Source organism: Equus asinus, chromosome 13, assembly GCF_041296235.1.
Source record: "Equus asinus isolate D_3611 breed Donkey chromosome 13, EquAss-T2T_v2, whole genome shotgun sequence".
NCBI lineage: Eukaryota > Metazoa > Chordata > Mammalia > Perissodactyla > Equidae > Equus > Equus asinus.
The window spans coordinates 26410437-26425841 of NC_091802.1; the positions used below are offsets into that span (position 1 = coordinate 26410437).

Below are 15405 nucleotides of genomic sequence, written 5' to 3' on the forward strand. Positions count from 1 at the left end.
AGACCGGAGTCTCCTCTCTTCCCATCTCATCTCAGGGGTCTGGGGATGCTCAACAAGACCCGGCCCCACCTCTCTGACCCCATAAGTTTCTCTCTCACTGAGCGGCGTTGCAATCCGTTTCTCAGTTCTGCCCCCTCAGGCCCCCTTGCTCTGGCCATCAGGTAAACACTCACACAACAATTTAGGGGCGTCTTCTCTCTGTGTTGGAAGAAGGGTCTTTGATCTGCCTAGAAATTAAGTTTGGAGCAGTCTGGGAGGAAGCAGAAAAAGAAATGAGAACCAGAGAATCAGCGACCTTTGCCTGAGAAAGAGAAGCAAGCCCTCCTTCTGGGGACACCCGACTCAACAAATACCATCGCGCATCCCTCAACACTATCATCCCTCTGAGGCTATCTCCGCCCGCCTAGCCCCCAACCCAAGCCCATCCAAGGCATCCGCAGGCTGCTCCGGAGGCCAGAGGGCTGCGCAGTGGTCCGCGCCAAAACGATAGAAATCAGGACTCTGGGGCACCCACCCTTGTGTAGATCAAGGACCTTGCAATGTCGCTACCCTGTTCCCAAACCGCAGACCTGGTGTGAGATGGGGGGAGGAGAGAGAGGGGAGGGCAAAGCCTCTGAACGAAAGGGACGCGGAGCCGGTGAGGGGGCCTCGCGCTTAATTAAGCAAAAGGTGGCCGGGTAAGCAGCGGAGCAGGGGGGAGGGCAAGGTGGGGAGCGGAGGATTTCAGACCAGGGACAGGACGAGAGGAGGGGAGGCTCCGCCAGGGGGAGGAGCCGCTACTCGAGTACCGCTGTCGGGGCTCCCTCCGGTCCCGGCTCCGCTATAAAATCCCGGCCGGCATGATCGTGGCATCCTCGGCGGCCTCCTCCGTGCGCGACCCCTGGCTTGGCGACGTCTTTGCTGCTGCGCAGGATGTGGCTGCTGCTTGCGCTCCTGGTTCTCACCACCGCCCGGCCTCTGGCCAGCGCAGGTGAACGCCGGGGGTTGGACCCTGATGCCCCTCAGGTGGACCGCTCTGCGACCCCCGCCGCGGCTGCACCCGCGGGCGGCCGGTGCGCACCGGCTGCACGTTCGTCCGCGGGTTGCGTGTGCGCCCGCAGCAGCTAGGGTGTGGGCGGACCGGGCGTGCGCAGCTTGTGTGCACACGTGCAGGTGTGGGGAGAGTGTGTGCACTCGTCGTCCCGCAGCCGTTGGCGAGGTGATTGTGCAAGTCAGTGATAAGGATGCTTCTCTGATCTGCCACGACGCACGCGTCCGTTTTTCGCCGTTTCTGGAGTTTTACACCGTGTCTGGTCCTCCTCAGTCTGTGCGTGGTCGCTGTCCATCCCGCTGGGGCTCAATGCTGGGCGGCTGCTCCCGGCCTAGACCAAAGGCACAAATTGGGTATGGTGGGGCTCTGGCATCCCGGCTTCCCACCCTGGCTTCCTTGTCCCCGGAGGCCGCCAGCCCTTTTCCCCGCTCCAGCCCCCAGGGCTGTAGTGGGAGCCTGGCGGGGGGCACCCGAAGCCCCGAGGTCCCGGCCAAGCCGGTCTTTCCGGCCAGATTTTTCGTTTAAAGGTTAATGGTGTGGCGAGCTCTTAATTATTCGCTTAGGTAGGAAGTGGCAGGGAGGCGTGTTAATATTTGATAAGGAGCTGAAGGCGCTTCCAGAGGCTGGGCACAGGGATCCGGAGGCACCTTCTCTGCGACACTACAGGTGACCATCTCCTTCGCAGGAAGCCCCTATCTGCCAGTCCCCAGCTCAGCGACCCCTCGGATGGTCCTTGGGGTCCACCGGGCCAAAGCTCTTTGCCAAAGTTAGATGATGCTCGTCCCTTGGAGCTGTGGAGTGAGGGGTATGGGTGCCCTCAGCAGCAGAGGAGGCAAGAGTGTGTGCTCATTGCTGCGGGGGACAAGGGGCATCTGGCAGCAACTCCCAGGCCCTTTCATAGGAAGGGAGGAAAGAGAAAAGGCAGGATGTGAAAAATTTTATTTGCAGGGCTGGACATTTGAAACCTACTTAAGCCACTGTGCTTAGTAGAAAGAGGAATGCTTTGCAGTTCATTCAGTTGCTTTGTAGCTGTGTGGCCTTGGGGAAGTCACGTAACTTCAGTTTTCTCACTTACAAAACAGGCATAGTACTTCTGACTTCAGGTATTGCTTTAAGGATTCCAAGATAGTGGGTGTAAGTGCTTGGTGTGGGGACCATGTAGCACATGGCAGGCACGCCATTTGGGATGGCTATGACGGCTCTACCCCTGGCCTGGGGCCAGCTGGCTGGAAGTCTCTCAGTCGCCCCCTCGCACAAGCTGTGTTCCCCTGAAGCATTGAGGCTTGCTGCTGACAGGGAGCTGATGTGGGAACTAACTGCCTTCCTCCACCCATTGCATCCCCTAGGCAACCTGAGGCTGGAGAGCGACCAGGCTGCATGCACATCAAAGTCCCCAGGGCATCTGCTGCCAGGGAGGGAGCAGTTGGGAGAGGATATTAGGCCCCTCCAGAGTCCCAAATGCCTGGCCAGGAATTGCTGAGACTTTGCCCAGGACATAGTTGGGTTTTGCTAAGCTGGTTTTCAGGATTCCTCCCTCCTCTCGGAGTGGGAGGGTAGGGTGAGCAAGGTTCATCAGAGAGAGCTTCTTCAGTCATCTCTAAAGAAGGGGGTGGGGTGGTGGGTAAGCCAGGGGTAGGGGACAGTGGCTGGGTGACTGGCAGTGGTTGTTAGGTCTCTCACTCTGTCTCTGATCAGGGCCGGGGGAGTAGGTGGAACCCACAGCTCAGAGCCAAGACCTATGGGTGGCCCCTCTCCTCCCAGGTCCTCTTAGTGGTGGCCTGAGACAGTGCCAGAGCAGCCCTCTCGAACCTGAGCTGGTTTGTGATCCTGCCACCTCCTGCCTGAAAGCTGGCACACTACCCTCAGCCCTCTGACAGAGACATAACCCCTGACCTTGGCCTCATCAACATTATGTTTCCCTGGCTTTTGCCTCCTGAATGTGGTAGTTACAAGAGTGTTCAACTAAGCAGGTCAAAAGTCTCTGTGATTAAGACAGTGGATCAGAGGTCACCATTGCAAACCCAGGAGCAGTAGCCCGAGGCAGGAGAAAACAAATTCCTGAGGCAAGCTCAGCCTAGACCAGATGGGCCCCTGGGAGGCTGAGAAGGGGTTCCACCCTTCAGAGCTGGCTGGCGCCCTTCAGAGCTGGCTCCGGAGGACTCTGGCTTAAACAAGGCTTCCCCTGGAATGTGACCCCCCAGGGCCTCCAGTCCAGAGAAGGGGTCAGCTCAACCAAGGGGGCCACTTTTGCTTCAGGACAACTGAGAGGTGAAGACACGGCAAGATTACGACAAGGAGCCTTTCACCACCTTGTTGCAAATGACCTCTCATCTGTTATCTCCTCTCCTCGGGAACTGGCCCTGGGAGTTCAGAGGCTCTTCTTTCTGCCTGAGGAAGAATGTAGGGCTCAGGAAATTTTATGAATTCTCCTGTAGAGATTATGCAAGAGGCAGAGCCAGGACTGGTAGCCAGGTGAAAGGGCTCCAGCTTCAGAGCTCTGCCCACCTGCAGAGAGGGGCCTGGATGGGGAGTGGCCCCTGCCCCTTGCCAGAGTTGCCCCACACGAGGGTCCTCAGAGGCAGCAACCTCCGGGGGCAGCAGAGGATGTCCAGGGCAGGGGATGGCCTGTCATGGGGAAGATGCTGCAGGGCTGTCCATCCCTGAAGAGCTGTCCATCTGTGAAGAGGCTGTGCCAGAAGCATAGGCAAAGCATTGGATCTAGAGCTGGGAACCTGGGAAACCCAGGGTGGTTCTGAGGAGCCAGACTGAGAGAGTGGCTGATTTCCTCCTGGCCTAGAACCCCTCCTTCTTTCCCCTGCCGAGAACCTGGCCCTCTCAAAGCTCTCTCCCCACCCTGTTCTATTCCAGGGACCCTAGAGGAGGAGTTGGGGGCGGGGGCGGATGTGCATAGAGCCCTCACAGGCTGAGCAGGAAGCTGTGCTTTTCTTAGGAATTTCCTCATCCCGGAATCCTTTCCAACTCACCCCATTTCTCTCCTCTCAGCCCCTCCTTGGTCTTGGCCAACTGCACAAGGACATGAGGCCAGAGCGGGGAGGCAGGGGAAGGGAAGGACTCATCAGTCAGGGACTTCACTGAATTCCAAGCTGCCTGGAACGCTCTCTCCCATCTCTCGTGTAAACTTCCCACAGCCCAATGAGCTGGATGGTATTACATTTTACAGATGATAAAACCGAGGCTCAGAGCGATTAAGTAACTTGACCCTGAGTCCACCATGGTGGCCCAGCTAGAATTCCAGCTTTGGATCACATGCTTCGTCCATCCTGCTGGCACAGCCTTTTTTTTCATCGATAGACTTTAATTTTAGAACGGTTTTAGGTTTACAGAAAAATTGAGCAGCAAGCCCAGGGCTCTCGTGTGCCCCTCTGCCCCTGCATAGTGTCCCCTATTGTTAGCACCCTGCATTAGTGCAGTACGTTTGTGGTCCAGCCTTTTCTCAGAGACACCGGTTCTGCTGCCCTGAGGCAGAGCCAGGACTAGAACCCGATCTGTGTGGCCTCCAACACCAGAGCTGTGAGGTGGTAGGACAGGGGGAGAAGCCTGGCTGCCTTCCTCCCTGCGGGGCTGTGAGCTGTAGCCAAGAATGGGCCTTAATAGCACAGAGGGTGTGATCCGGGGAGGGACTAACCTTATCTCCATCATCCCAGATCAACTCTGGGAAAGCAGCCAGGCTGAACCTGTCTCTATTGTCCCAGGAAGGGAGGCCAGGCCCTAATCTTCCTCCTCTTGTCACCAGAGCCTCCCTTCCAGGTTCGGGAGAGGGGATGAAGCGGGGCGTCTGATGAGCAATGGATGGGGAGTGTCCAGGCTAGGCCCTGGGGTAGAGCTGAGGGTCCCAGAGGGGCCCCCTCAAGGGCTGATCTTTTTTGCCTGGCCCTGACTGAGGAACAGTGACTCAGGTAAGATGACCAGTTGATCAGCCATGGGTCAGGGACACCCCGGGCCTGGCTGCTTTGACCACCTCCTTCCCCCATCCCTACATTTTCTTCTTAAGTCTCTTCCCCTGGACCCCCTGTCCCAGACCCCAGGAACGTTCTATCCCATCCCAAGGTGGGGCTCCAACTCCAGGGATAGTCCCCGGCTCTGACCCACTGTGACCCACATACACGCACATGCAAAGTTGCTTGTGTGCACGCGGTTCACATGCACTGGGAGTTGCAGGTGTGCATAGATACCCTGACACACATATGCGCAAGCTTCACATCCTTCCTTTCTCTGCTCCAGAGTCACACTGGTGCTACGAGATTCAAGCTGAGGCCTCCAACCACACCTGCCAGGGTAAGCACAGCCAGCCCTGGGACAGACCTTTCTCCGTGGTGGGGGCGGTCCAGGTCAAAATGGAGACCCAGGGAGGATGGGAAGAATGAGGGGTGACGGTGGCCCCCCAGTCAGATATCAGCTCCTAACACATACACACGCATGCATGCACACACTCCTGGTGATCGGGATAAGGACCGTAGAGTGACCAGTGACCTGCATCTTCCCTGGCACCTCCTGTCATGTCACTGAGAAGGAAGTCCTCTGTGAAATAAATCAGCAGCAGCATCAAAGGACGGGATACACTGCTCTTTCTCACAACAGTATGGAGAGTCGGTTCTGGCCTAGGGACTCCCCTGCAGGTGGACCTGGGCGGTCGCCCTTTGCACTTTTGATTCAAATGCTGACCAGTTTCCCTGCAGTTTGCTTTCTTCCTGCCTCGGCTAGGTTTGGTGACCAGATAGTGTTGCCCCACTCCCGAGCCCCGCCCAATGGGGTGTTGGAGTCACGAGGGTGTGGGGACCAGGTTCCTCCAGGGCTTTCTGCCCTGCCTCCCAGCCCTCAGATAATGCTTAGCGTCCTTCTATAAGCAGCTCTTCCAGGGGACTTCCCTCCGAGGCTTCCAGGAGCTCTCACTCACCTCCTTTGCCCTCAGGAAGCAGCTTGTCACCGCACTTCTCTTCCACAGCCCAGCACCATGAGGTCGCCCCTACCCCTGAGCCCATAGCCACCAAGGGGCCACCCTCTTTTAACCCTGGCCCACACCGCGGCCAGCTCTGCTGGCTTTGCAGTGTGTGTGAGTGAGTGTGTGTGAGTGTATCTGAGGAGGAGGGCCCAGGGAAGATGAGGGCAGAGCTCTGGGCAGAGCCTCCCTCAACACAGCCCGCCAGCTAGCCTGAGACCTTGCCGCACGTGAGCTGGGTGCTGGGGCCTGAGCTCAGTGCGGCGGAGGTGGCCACAGCCCGGTGCCAGTGGCCTCGGCCTCAGCTCGCTCCCTCTCCCTGCTCAGGCCCAAGCCTGTGGGGTGACGACTGCCAGAAGGACCGCCAGTCCCCCATCAACATCGACACCACCAAGGCCGAGGTGAACCTAGACCTGGGACCCTTCTCCTTCTCCGGCTATGACCAGAAGCAACAGTGGGATGTTGAAAACAATGGGCACTCAGGTGGGTCTCAGCAGGTGGATGGAGGACCTGGGGAGGAAGGGGCACCCAGTCCTGGGATGCCTGAGATCCCCAAGGACTGGGAGGGTGCACCAGGCCCGGGTCCACCTTAGCTGAGTAGAGGCTGAAAAGCCCGCAGTGCAGGAGGGGACCAGGCGGCGTGGCGCGGGCGCGGACCAGGAAGGGGCTTCAGGAAGGAAGGAACACTCTAGCAGTGTTTGCAATACTTTCATCAGATCAGTCTGGGGGTGGGGGAACGTTCTAAGAAGAAGGAACAATATGCGCAAAGGCATGGAGGCGTGAAACAGTGAAATAGTTTGGGTTTTCAGGGAAATGCGCGTGGCTCCGTGTGGATGGAGGACAGACAGTAAAGCCCAGAGGGGCCAGAGCCAGCCCAGGGTCAGCCGAGCTGGGCCCAGGGGCAGGTCACCCAGGGCCAAGGAGTTTGGACATTCCCCTGAGGATGCCAGGGCGCCACAGAGTGGGTTGAAGCAGGGGAGGGACTGGGGCTGAGTTGCATGTTTGGGGAAGTGGAGGGTGTGCAGAGGGAGAGGCAGGCAGGGAGGCCAGTGAGGGGACCACGGAAAAGCCTGGGGCTCTCCCACCCTATCCCGTCCCTTCAGGCCCAGGACTGTAGCCTTTGAAGGGTGGGAGGTAGGAGAGAAGGTCCTGCCTGGGTAGAGCTGGGATGAGGGGTCCGGGAGAGGCTAGGGGAGGTGGTTGAGAGGACTCTGCTCCCTCCTGTGCCCTCCAGTGGTAGTGTGGCTGGAGGACAAGCCCATAATTTCTGGAGGAGGACTGAACGCCCAGTACCGGGCCCAGCAGCTGCACCTGCATTGGTCCAACAAGATGAATAGAGGCTCAGAGCACACCTTCGATGGGCATCGCTTTGCCATGGAGGTGAGGGGCCTCTTCCCAGGTTGGTGCCTTGGCCGGGTTCTGGGCGTAACTTCCTTGGGCAAGAGGAGCAGTCCAGCCCCCTCACAGTCTTCTCTCCATCCCTCTCACCCCCCACCAGATGCACGTAGTACATCAGAAACAGAATGGGACATCGAGGATCAAGACAAAGGCCGAGGACCCAGATGAGATTGCAGTGCTGGCCTTCATGGTGCAGGTGGGACCCCCCACTCCCCCCAGGTCCCAGGGAACCAGGGTCTGAGGGGCTGCTTCTTAGCATCCAGAGACCAGCAAGGCAGGAGGGAGCTGGGGAGGCCCCGATTTCTCCTGTTTCTCAATCACTTGTTTCTCCCCCGACTGGGAAGCCTAGAGCCTCTAGGGCCTAAATCCCGGAAGCTACCTGCCCTCCCCACCCCAGACCAGGAGAATGAACTGGTGGTCACCACTGGCTCCACAGAAGCCCCTCTCAAGCCCCCTTCCCTCCCATTCCAGGCTGGATCCAAGAATGATGGCTTCCAGCCCCTGGTGGAGGTGCTGTCTGAGATCCCCAAACCCGGTGAGTCAGGCTGACCAGGAAGGGGAGGCTGTGGGGATGAAAGGAGGCAGGAGATTTCCTCCGAGAATGGAAGCGAGTGGGGTGGCCCGGGCTCTGAGAGTGAGGTGTGTGAGGCGGGTATCAGAGCCTTGGAGGTGCCCCTCTTCCCCACCCCCCAACTGACAGTATCCTCTGTCCCCCTAAGAAATGAGAACCACGATGAAAGAGAGCATCAGCCTGTGGGACCTGCTCCCCCAGGAGGAGAAACTGAGGCACTACTTCCGCTACCTGGGCTCCCTCACCACGCCGGGCTGCCAGGAGAAGGTCGTCTGGACCGTGTTCAAGGAGCCCATTCAGCTTCATGAGGACCAGGTATCCAGGGCTCGGCCGAGGGTGCAGCCTCCCATGCCTGGCTCCTCAGAAACTGTCCCTCTGGGCTCCCCTGGAGGTCTCCTGGGCTGGGGTGGGGATGAGGCACCCCAGGGAGCTGAGGTCCATTGGTTGAATCCACAGACACTCCCTGGGAGAGACAGACTAGAAATGTCCTGGCTGTCCGATCCCTGGTTTGAGGGCTGGAAGGGAGGCCGTGGCAGGGGTGGTCAGAAAACGCTTCCAGGCTGCACCCTGAAAAGTATGTGGGTGTCAGTCAGCTGAGGGCAGGAAGCCAGGGTCCTGGGGAGAGGCACTAGCATAAGGGAGGGCCTGGCGCTGGCTAGGAGCAGCTGAGAGAGGTCAGTGTAGCCACAGTAGGAAAACAGTTCATTCATTCAGCAAGTGGTACTCGAGTCCCTATAATACACTAGGCTCTGGGGATACAGCAGTGAGCCAAAGGGCCCAAATCGCTGCTTTTGTGGAGCTTCCGTTCCATAACAGTGACTTTTAAAGTGTGGTCCCTGGACCAGTGGCATCAACACATCTGGGAACTTCCTAGATATTCTAATTCTTGGGCCTCACCCTAGTCCTACTGAATCAGAAACTCTAGGGGTGGGGCCCAGCAATCTGGGATCCAAAAGCCCACAAGGCCATGCTAACACACACTCGAGTTTGAGAGCCACTGTTCTCTTGTACTAGTGATGGTGGCAGGAATCATAGGCCCTCAGACCTGTGAGCTGTGAGTCCACTCGACTAGGAAAGGCTAATGGGAACCGAGCCCCCACCAATGCCAAGCACTTTACATCCCTTACTCTTTTTGTCTGCAGAAAAACCTGAGAGGTAGGGATTCTGAGCCTCTTCACTAATGAGGGCTCAGAGAGACAAGGTGACTGGCCTGGGGTCACACAGCAGGAAGTGCAGCTCCACCTGCTCCCCACCTCCCTGCTGAGCCCTGTCCCTTCCACAGATCCTTGCATTCTCCCAGAAGCTGTACTACGACAATGAGCAGAAACTGAGTATGACGGAAAACGTCAGGCCCCTGCAGGACCTGGGGCAGCGCCCGGTGTTCAAGTCCCAGGCCCCTGGACAGCTGCTGCCCTTGCCCTTGACAACCCTGCTGGCCCCCACACTCACCTGCCTGATGGCTGGCTTCCTCCAGTGATAGCTCACTTCTGGACACCTGACCTCTGATCTCAGCCCTTAAGGCCTTGGGCCTCTGTTCCTCAGGCTCCCCAGGTTGGACTGTAACGATGATTAAAATATGGGTATATTTTTGGAAAAACCTTTCTTGAGTCTGTTTTTAGTTCCCACAACTACCCCTGCCCTGTTCCCCTCAACCCACCCCTGCTCCAGGGTAGGGGACTTAAGGCCTGGAGATTTCCTCCGAACAGGGACCACCGGACACCTGCCCCCACCTTTGTGAACTCCCTGTCTACACTTCACTTGGAGAGATGCAGAAGGCACCTTGGAGTTCCAATCCAGCAAAAGCCAGAGAAGTTCCCATGCAGCGTCTTCCTTACATAAAGGGGGAAGCTGAGGTTCAGAAAGGAGAGGAGGCTGTTGGAGGCCACACAGGGAGGCTGTGGCAGAGCCAGCTGAGACCGCAGCCGGCACTGCCTCCTCTGCCCTAGGTGTGGAGAGCGCGGGTCACATGTGGGGACAGCCTAGGCAAGGCGAATGACAGGGGCTTCATTTATCTGCTCAAGTATTTCTTGAGCGTCTGTGTTGTAGGCACTGGGGATGTGGCAGGGGATAAAACAGACGAAATACATGTCCTCCTGGAGCTCCCAGTCTAGTGGGGAGATGCTATAAACAAAACAGACAGACTGGTACCACGTATCAGGAGGCAGTGAGTGCTGGGGAGAAAGTTAAATCAGGAAGGGAAGGGGGTCAGGGCAGGCCTCAAGGGAAGGGACAGCCAGAAGGCTTCGAGGAGGCCAGGGAGGAGGCCATCTGGAGGCCAGCAAGTGTTCCGGCGTGGAGGGGAGGGCCCCGTCCTGTGGGAGGAACAGCAGGGAGGCCATGAGGAGTGGAGTGAGGGAGGGAGAGAGCAAATGAGAGAGGAGACAGTGAGGGGGGCCGAAGGGAGGGGAAGCGGGACGGGAGAGGCTGAGTGTGTGGGGATGGGGGCCTCATGGTAGGATATTATGACACTGGTTTTGAGCATGAGAGCCTGGGAGCCTCCAGAGGGTCGTTGTGTTGTGGAGCAGAGGCTGCAGGGGTGAGGAGCAGGAGGAGCACTTAGGGGGCTGCAGTGGTCCAGAGGTGATGGGTCAGAAATGGGATGTGAGAGGAAGAGGAGTCAGGGGTGAATCCTGGGGTCTCAGGCCCTTGCACTTGGAACATCCCCCCCAGACCCAGGATTGTGTCTCTAACGGTTTTTCCTCTCTGGGGCCCAAGGAGGGAGTGAGACTGTGAGGGGGTGTGTAGGGCGGGGGGGGGGGGGGTGTCCAGAAAAATCAAGAAGGGAAAAAGGGCCCCACTGGTAGGTCCCCAGCCAGGCCCAGCCCTGGAGGTAGGGACTGAAGGGCCCCGGGCTCTCCTCATCACACAGGGCAGGACTGGATTTTGGAAGAGCGTGAGCCTTGAGAAGGAGGAAGGGGATGGGATGGGGCCTTGTTGGGTAGAAAGGGGCCCCCAGGGGCCAGGGCCAGGTCAGTTGGTGTCCACTCTCTGGAGGTGGTGAGCTTCCCCACCAGAAGATGTGTGAGCTAGGTGGCAGTGCTAGAAGCCCTGGCTCGCTGTTGGTCTGGGGAGGGGAGCTGGTTGGAGGTGACTCTGAGATTTCTCTCACCCTGATACCCTCTGAGTCCCTGACTACACCTAGCTAAGCCTGAGGAGAGGGAGAAGGGCTGCCCCTCCATACCAGCCTCCTTCTCCCTCTTCTCCTTTGTCATCAAGAATAAGCACCGTTCTCCCTTCACTGGTGACCACACAGCCGTGGGGCTGGGTGGAGATTGGTATTGCTGTCACCATGGCAACAGCAGGCAGCCTGTGTCAGCAAGTAGCTGTGGACAGTGAACCTGTTTTCTTTGGTTCCACACGGCCCCCCTTCAGGGCTCTCAGAAGTCTGAACTGCCCCTCCTCCCCATTTACACCCCCTCACCCCCCACCCTCATCCCTGCCCTCAAGGCAACGTTCAGTGAAAGCCATGGCTGCACATGGCTGCAGAACCAAGAAGTCCCAGCTCTTTGCAAAAGACTAGGGGAGGCTTGGCCTCTCTAACCCTAGGCAGAAGGCACAGACCCTCGCCTGTCCCTGTGACCCTACAAGAATAAACGCAGCCAGTGGGGCCAGAATGGGCACAGCTTGTCCAGGGCCCAGGGCTCAGGTCTCCTCCCTGTGTTGCGCCCTCCCTCCCTGTGCCTGGAGGCCAGAGCAGGTGCTGCCAGCCAGCGCTCATAGCAAGGTCACTCCTGGCCAGTCACCCGAGGAGTGGACAGCCAACTTCCCTGGAACTGGCGCCCGTGCCCCGGAGGCTGAGACTGCCCGGCGTTCCCTCTCGCTGCGTTTGTGCTCTTGAGCGCCTCCTTTTCTTAATGCTGCCGCGCCACCCTCCGCAGACCCCGCTCTGGAGAAGGTCCTCCAGGTTCCTTCTGTGCAGCCCTGCCTGGCTCCTGATGCGGCTCCTGATGCAGCTCTCTCAGAGGTGAGGGCAGCTACCAACAGCACCTCTTATTCACAAAGACGGCCCGGCCCCCACCCCGCCCCCGGCCCTGCTTTCATCCACTTCTGATGCCCGTTGGGTCACTGCACTGCGTGTGTAACGTGTCCACACACATGCGCGCACACACACTTCACTGCAGCTGGCCAGGCCCAGGGAAGGCTCAATGGCTGGTGGTTTTGGCCACCACCTGCCGTCTCTGAGGTCACAGGCTCCAGCACAGACCATAATGCAAATCTGTTGAATGACTACTGGGTGCCAGCCACGGGCCTCACTGTAATCCTCTAAGGGTGGAATTATGTCTCTCATTGCACGGATGAGGATGCTGAGGCAGAGAGGGGTGAGGGGACCTGTCAGAACCTGGGGTCACTTCTCTGCATCTCCTCAACACCCACAGCCAGCTTTCTCCTTTGGCTGTCATCCAAGGAAGACAGACCTCTGGACCAGGGGCAGGGTGGGGTCTGCAGTTCCTTGTCCCACCCTGTCTCTGCTGGCTGCTCTACATCCCCCGGCAGCCGTCTCTCTGGCCCCCTGTTTAGATTTCGCATCCGGGTGGGAGTCAGGGGCCAACAATACTCCCCAAGTGTTTAGATGATTCTTGGAAAATAAACTTCCCCATCTTGGCTCTTGGTTTGCACACTTGCTGGCCCTGTTTCCTGTGGCTCTGATCTGACAGCATGCGGGCGGGGGAGCGTGTGGTGGAGAAGAGTCTGTAGGAGCCCAGGGTCATGGGTGGTGGTGGTGGAGCGTGCACGTGTGCACATACACGTGTAAAGGCTGCTGCGTCACAAAACTCCAGGGGGCGCCTATTCAGAGACCACATTGTGAACGGTGCCCCCGTGTGTTGTGACCCCGAGGCTCTGTGCTTCTGGGTGGGTTGTGGGTGGGAAGAGGCAGGGAAGCTGGTGGCCTTGCAGGCGTGGAGGCATGGCTTCCCTGCTCTGGGCCTCAGTTTATCCACCTGCAAACTGGGCTAAGTTTGGCCCATCCATCTAACTGGGCCTGGCTGTCCCCAGGCTCCTGCCGATGACCTTTGGAGGACGGCCAGGCCTATCTCTGTGGGTGGGGCGCTGCTCCTGCACCTTGCATTACACACATCTAGTGGCTCTGCTTGTTTATCTGAATAGGGACAAAAGCGTTATCTCCTCTAGGGACTAAGGATTTGTCCCAGGGCCAGGGAGGGGCTTCCTTTGGAGGAGAGCTACAGGACAGACAAGTCACAAGTCAGTTCCTTCCTTAGAGCCCTAGCCCAGTTAAGGCTGGACACATAGGAAGGCACTTCTTGTTCCAACTGTCGGCCGCTACTAGGCCTGGGAGGAGAGGGACAGGGGACAGGGGAGGGATATGGGTACATTCTGGAACAAGATTTAGTCTTTCAACAAACACTATTATTTCCTCTGTGCCAGGGACTGAGGAATCAGGGAGAAAAAAAATCAGTCTGTGCCCTTCCCCCAAGACTCCTGACCAAAGGGCAGATACAGGGCACAGTAGGACCAGGTCTACGAAATTCAGGCCATGAGATGGGCACAGACGCCCTTGGAGCATGGGCCCCAGAGCCACACAGACCTGGGTCTGAGTCCCCTTCCACTGCTCACTAGCTAGTGAGGTGCCTTTGGTAATTTAATTTACCTTTCTGAGTCTCAGTTTCCTCATGTGCAAAATGAGGATGATGACAGCATTTACCTCACGGATTACTGTAAAGATGAAAGAAAATGCCCAGCCAAGAGGCTGTGTACAATAATTTGTGGTTATCATTATGATTCTTTTGGACAGAGAGAGCATTGAAGGATGGATGGGACCAGGTGAGGTGAGAAGGGGCCTGAGATGCTAGGGTTTTATTTACAAACTGAGGAGAGACTCAAGAGGTGCAGGACTCCATCAGGGCTGGAGCACCTGTCCATGTCATGGCCTGGAGTGCAGGAGGAGCAGGATCCAGACACCAGCAGGCAGCTGAGTCCCCTCTGTTCTTTCACCTGGAATCTCCCGGATCTTTTTACTACCTTTAGCTATTGTTGTTTTCACGCTTACTCTGTTATGCCAGGTCATTGGCAAGGTACTTTACACCCATTATCTCACTTAATCCTGACAGCAACCTTTGGAACCTAAGCTCCCACTGGAACAGCCTCTTCGGGATGGCAGGGATTCTCCTCTGTTTTATTTACTGCTTGGAGTGGGGGCTGGGATGCACAGCTCAGAGCCCCCTTCAAGGAACGGCCTGTGCCACCTGGGAGTGCTGTCACAGGGCAGACGCCTTCAGCTGTTCGCCTCTCCAGGGAGAAGCCTCTTTGCTCAAGGCCACATTTCTTTCCCGGGTGGCCCTCAGTCAATGACTCATCAACGCGGGGGGTATAAAGGGCTGGCTCCATTCAGGGTGACTCCAAAGGGACATTGCAGCTCCAGAGAGCTCCTGATGGGGCCACGAGGTTACCGCTGGGCCTGTGTGGCAGTTCCACTTCTCCTTCTTCCCCATCTTGCTTCTGTCCGCTCCATTCCACAGGTGTTGGTCCTGGAGGCACTCCTTAAGAAACAGCCTGGGCACTACTCCGTTAGCTTTTTGGGGGAGCCAGCCTGCAGGACTGTGGCATAGCTGAGCCCACATAGCCCCGGGCACATAGTAGGCTCTCAATCAATCCTGGATTAAGAAGCCTGGGGTGGGCACTGCTGGTCCTGACTCCACACAAATAACAGTATATAGTCATGCATCACTTAAGGACGGGATACGTTCTGAGAAATGTGTCAGATGATTTTGTTGTTGTGCAAACATCAGGGAGTGCACTTGCACAAACCTAGATGGTAAAGCCTACTACACACCTAGGCCATATGGTACTAATCTTTTAAAATTTTTTTAACATTTTACTTTTTCTTCTTCTCCCCAAAGTCCCCCAGTACGTACGTAGTTATATATTCTAGTTGTAGGTCCTTCTGGTTCTGCTATGTGGAACACCGCCTCCTCATGGTTTGAGGAACGTGCCATGTCCGTGCTCAGGATCCAAACAGGCGAAACCCTGGGCCACCGAAGTGGAGCGCCCGAACTTAAGCACTCGGCCATGGGGCCGGCCCCCATATGGTACTAATCTTACAGGACCGCTGTCATATATGTCGTCCGGCGTTGACCAAAACGTTATAAAGTGCACCATTGTACTAACATAATAGCAGTTAATATTTACTCAGGTAAAACTATTTGACATACTTTATATCCCAGTTAATCTTTTTTTTTTTTTTTTTTGAGGAAGATTAGCCCTGAGCTAACATCCATGCCCATCTTCCTCTACTTTATATGTGGGACACCTACCACAGCATGGCTTTTGCCAAGCGGTGCCAGTGTCCGCACCCGGGATCCGAACCGGAGAACCCAGGCCGCGCAGAAGCAGAATGTGTGCACTTAATCGCTGCGCCACCCGGCGGCCCCCCACTTAATCTTTAGAACAAGTTTCTGAGATAGGCATTTCTATTTTCTCAGATGAGGAAAT

At 57.1% G+C, this 15405-nt stretch overlaps 1 protein-coding gene across 1 annotated transcript; it reads left to right on the top strand.

The window, feature by feature from the left end:
- Nucleotides 1-671: 671 nt before the first annotated feature.
- Nucleotides 672-9557, top strand: CA4 (carbonic anhydrase 4). The gene is made up of 8 exons (XM_070482847.1): nucleotides 672-970; nucleotides 5273-5326; nucleotides 6315-6470; nucleotides 7222-7367; nucleotides 7486-7581; nucleotides 7857-7920; nucleotides 8105-8271; nucleotides 9239-9557. Exons 1-8 carry the CDS (start codon nucleotides 913-915, stop codon nucleotides 9431-9433), a joined length of 936 nt encoding a protein of 311 aa, XP_070338948.1. The 5' UTR covers nucleotides 672-912; the 3' UTR covers nucleotides 9434-9557.
- Nucleotides 9558-15405: the final 5848 nt, after the last annotated feature.